The sequence below is a fragment of the Etheostoma spectabile genome, chromosome 15 (assembly GCF_008692095.1).
Source record: "Etheostoma spectabile isolate EspeVRDwgs_2016 chromosome 15, UIUC_Espe_1.0, whole genome shotgun sequence".
NCBI classification, from domain to species: Eukaryota; Metazoa; Chordata; class Actinopteri; order Perciformes; family Percidae; genus Etheostoma; species Etheostoma spectabile.
The window spans coordinates 13496261-13500298 of NC_045747.1; the positions used below are offsets into that span (position 1 = coordinate 13496261).

At 38.1% G+C, this 4038-nt stretch overlaps 1 protein-coding gene across 8 annotated transcripts in view; it reads left to right on the forward strand.

Annotated features, from left to right (window-relative positions):
• The window catches only part of gpatch8 (G patch domain containing 8), a 30262-nt gene that overhangs the window by 6227 nt on the left and 19997 nt on the right, over nt 1-4038 (forward strand). For 5 of the 8 annotated variants that reach the window (XM_032537926.1, XM_032537930.1, XM_032537928.1 and 2 more), the window contains one exon: nt 667-744. In XM_032537926.1, the coding sequence (XP_032393817.1) occupies nt 667-744 (78 nt within the window). Of the gene's footprint in view, nt 1-666; nt 745-1620; nt 1657-4038 lie in introns of those variants that run through there. The other 3 variants (XM_032537931.1, XM_032537929.1, XM_032537927.1) reach the window with 1 other exon arrangement.

The window sequence follows — 4038 nt, forward strand, 5'->3', positions numbered from 1 at the left end:
TTTTCAGTTTTATAGCTGATTGTCTTATTTGTTTACAAGTCACAGATGGAGTCTGGAGATGATGTGGGGTACTTATTTACTGTTTACATCTGAATTTACACACTTAAGGCTGTTGCAGCTAGCTCAGGGGAGAGACTGTATGACACTAGGTGGTACAGCCTGAAACATGAACAATTAAAAAAAAAAAAGAAGTAAAAATAGCCTTCTGCATTTTTGTTTTGCGTTTCCCTCCATTGTACCAAACCGTGATGTATGAACTGAACCGTGACTTCTGTGTACTGCTCCACCCCTAGTGTTGAAGTATAAACTTGTGTTTGGTGATGGATTCTTTCTCAGTGTTTCTGTGATTGTTAGCAATTAGGGCTGTGACAAATGATTTTTTTTTTTAAAATGTATTAAATATTAATCTGTTTGTGTTCTTTATTAATCTTTTGTTCTTTAAACTGTCAAATTGTGAAAAATGTTTGCAATTTTCCAGATGTCTTCAAATTGCTTGTTGAAAAGATATTTGTTTACTTTTACACTTGGCAAAGAAGGGCAGCTAAACCTCAGAACTGTCTGGAACTGATGCTAATGAGTTTTCTGTCAGTCAACTAGCTCCTCTACTAGTCAAGCAGGACTACATTATATATGTCTAAATTAAGCTTTTAAATGTGTGTCGCTTAGGGTGGGAATCACTTTGACCAGTATGAAGAGGGCCAGTTGGAGCTGGAACAGGCATCCCTGGATAAGCCCATTGAATCGGTAAGGCATCATACATCATCCCGCACCATTGGACCAGCTGTGAGAGTGGATGATTGTTCCAGGGAGGAATAAGAACCACATCTTTTTACTCCATTCATTATGTCCATGTAGATGCATCCAGTGTTTGTTTTTTTTGAACACACTTGCCACCTAACCTGTAGAATCACTTGTCTCATGTCCATTAATACCCTTTTAGTCCCTGCCATTTCCCATGTCCTCTGCCTACTCCATTTTCTGTGTGACAGTTAAAATGATTATGTATATGCTAGATCTTCTTGTTGTATGTAAAGCTTACAGATAAACATTTTAATTTTGTATCAGTCTACCATTAGTCATTGTTAGTCATCTTAGTACAATGAGATGAGATGACTCTGAAAGCATGGAGTGGATAAAGCACTGTAATTAAAGGCTGTTTTCTAAATATTCTAGCTGTTCAGTCATTTTAAACTCCTTAAGAAGGTATTTTTGTAATTGCAAGATTCTGTTCTGAGTAGTTTTGTTATTTTTGTATTGGTGATTTACGTATTTAACCACTCTGATTTATGGATTCCCTGATTTCAAATATTCAGCAGGGTGTGATCATAAATGAAATCCTGTTAAACAAGAATATGCACATGGTGCAGGACAGATAGTGATTTAAAACAGCCCAATTAGGTAGTTTAAATTTATGTATCACAAATTTTTCTGTTCATAAAAAGTGTGCAGTGCTTATTCCACTCTAATTAGCAATAGTAGAGTACACATAAGATGGTGTGAATGGCTACATTTGTTTTTGAATGAGTGTGTGTCTATGTAGCTTTAGAGTTTGTGTTTGTGTCTATAGGACAGTTATCTTATTGTACACAACTTGGGGTGTTCGACATTTCTCTCCTGCAGCGAATTGGCCCCTATTAGCTAAGCAGCAATGACCCGGTTTGTATTTGCACGCTCTGCTTTCTTACTCCTATCTTTAGGGTCCTTGTAACGCTTCTCTCTGACTGTCTTTCTCTCTGTTTTACTACTGTCACAATCTACATCTATTCTCTCTCTACCTCTATTTCTCTCTCGCTCCCTCCCTATTACACAGTAATTCGGTGTACAGTACCCTCTGTCATTCTGTGCTGGCATGGTGCTTGTGCAACTGGGACTGCATTTTTCGCTGAATAGGCACAAAGATAATAGTGCAGGCAGCGCTCTTCTTTCTGTCTTTCCCACTCTCCATCTCCCTGTCTCTGAAGCATTGTGGTGAGCAGGCCCAAACTCCTCTTACCTACAGTGTCGGGTCACCTCTCATACCCAGAGGTATAGGATTCAAAAGGATAAGCAACCAGGTATAGATCAAAAGAATAATGTAGTTTTTATAATCTAAAATAAATGTATTGAACATTGTTATATAATTAACATGCATGCACATTTTTGACAGTTTCCTTAATCAGTTGTCAGCCATGTTATTGATAATAATCGATAAATAATGAAATGCCTATCAAATTACAAAGCATGTATTTCCTCATTGAGAGCTATAATCAAGCAATTGGCAGGGCTATTTTGCAGCATAAGTAAATTACATATATTAATTATGAATAAATTGAAACAGAAAATAATAGCTTGCTAAAACACTATATTAAGATAATAGATTAAATTAGACTAAAACAATCAGAACTTCTTTTATTTAAAAAAATCTAGCCTTTTTTTATTGGTGAAAAAACCTGCACACTACAAATGAACATTATCAATCCTGTTGAGGTTTTAAGCAGAAGCAAATCTAGTTGTTATGGTTATATTCATATGTCCTGCTTGTTGTCATTGTTATTTCTCACACTATGATCATATTGGTAGCCTGAACAGGTTTTCCATAGCTAGAAATTAGAAAACCAAGAATATAAAAATTGTATATCCTGGTTGAGTATTACAGGTACACAAACATCCCACTGTGTGTGGGTGGTGGAGGGTGAGAAAAGAGGGAGAGAGGTGGCCTGCTCACCTGGCTTGAGTAGCTCTTTTGCTCCTGCGCTATTATTTGAGGAGGGGCACTAAGGGCCGCGCTGCAGCATCACACAGCTCTTCACACTTCAGTGGAAAAATCAGAGTTGCTGTCACTTTGTCACCAATAGTAATGGACACCTTACATATTCTCTTTGGAAAGTGCATGCCCAAAGAAAAAGGTGGCAGACTTTTTATCCACAGGCAAGTAAACATGAAAGTTTGCCACCAAGCAAAACGTTAATCCTAAAGAATATTTTAGATGATTTGGTGGTGACAGGTGCGTTTTCATGACTACAGTATGCTAGCCAAATGCCTCACAGCAGACGAGGAGAAATGTATCTAAACCTGCTTAGCCTAAAAAAAGACATCAGGTATGATTTACAGTGCACTTAGAGGGATAACTAAAACATAAAATGAAATGTTAAATACAGACTGACACACAGTTGTGACCATGTTGTTAGGTACACTGGCCTTCATAGTGCAGACTTCTGGCAGTTGGCCACAAGTGTTACATCTGAGATCTGTTAGTGAATGCTTCAGCCTAGCTTCTTGGAGCCCCTCCCCTGCCACTTGTTGTGTGTGATTTATAGGCAGCTAGAGGTCTGTGGTACTTTATTGGGATCTTTTTACTCTTTCTGTCTTTACCCTTTGGTCTTTGATCTTTCTCTCTAACATTGTTTTTGCATTGCATGTGTTAACTTGGTAGCATTCAGTACTATTTTATCTCAACACTCTGTCCTAATCACTACTACAATTTTCCTCCCAGACTCATCCCTTCCACGTCCTCTGCCCCTTCCAGTCCCTCCAACCTACCCCCTCCCCTTCCTGACCCTTTTCAAGAGCGATATGCAGCGGGCAGCCTCAGAGCCACAGAAACCACACATACACACCAGAATTCAAAGAAACTCATGTTTACTAGCCACAGGAAGATTTGTTTTAGTAAAACATTTGTATTTCTTTTCATCCAAGTTAGTAGTCATTACTATTATCTCTTACTGAAGTCCTTGGTCAAATTAAGTGCCACAGAAAGGGGATATTTTAGGTATTAGTGTTGAGTATTAGCTTATCAACTGATACTGAGAGTGTATAGCCTTTTGCATTATAGCCAGACATGATTTGACATAGCTGTTGATAACTGTTGTATATCACCTTAGGTGGGAAGAGGAACACAAGGACAAGGTCAAACACACTGAAAGCTCTATTTTGCATCAGTCTTAATCCAGTGAGCAGCAGGGGTGATGGGTTCAAAGTCATTGCTGAGGCCCTCCAAATGTTCTTTTTAAAGCAAGAAATGGAATAAGAGTGGAGAAAAACAATTAAAAAAAACAAAAA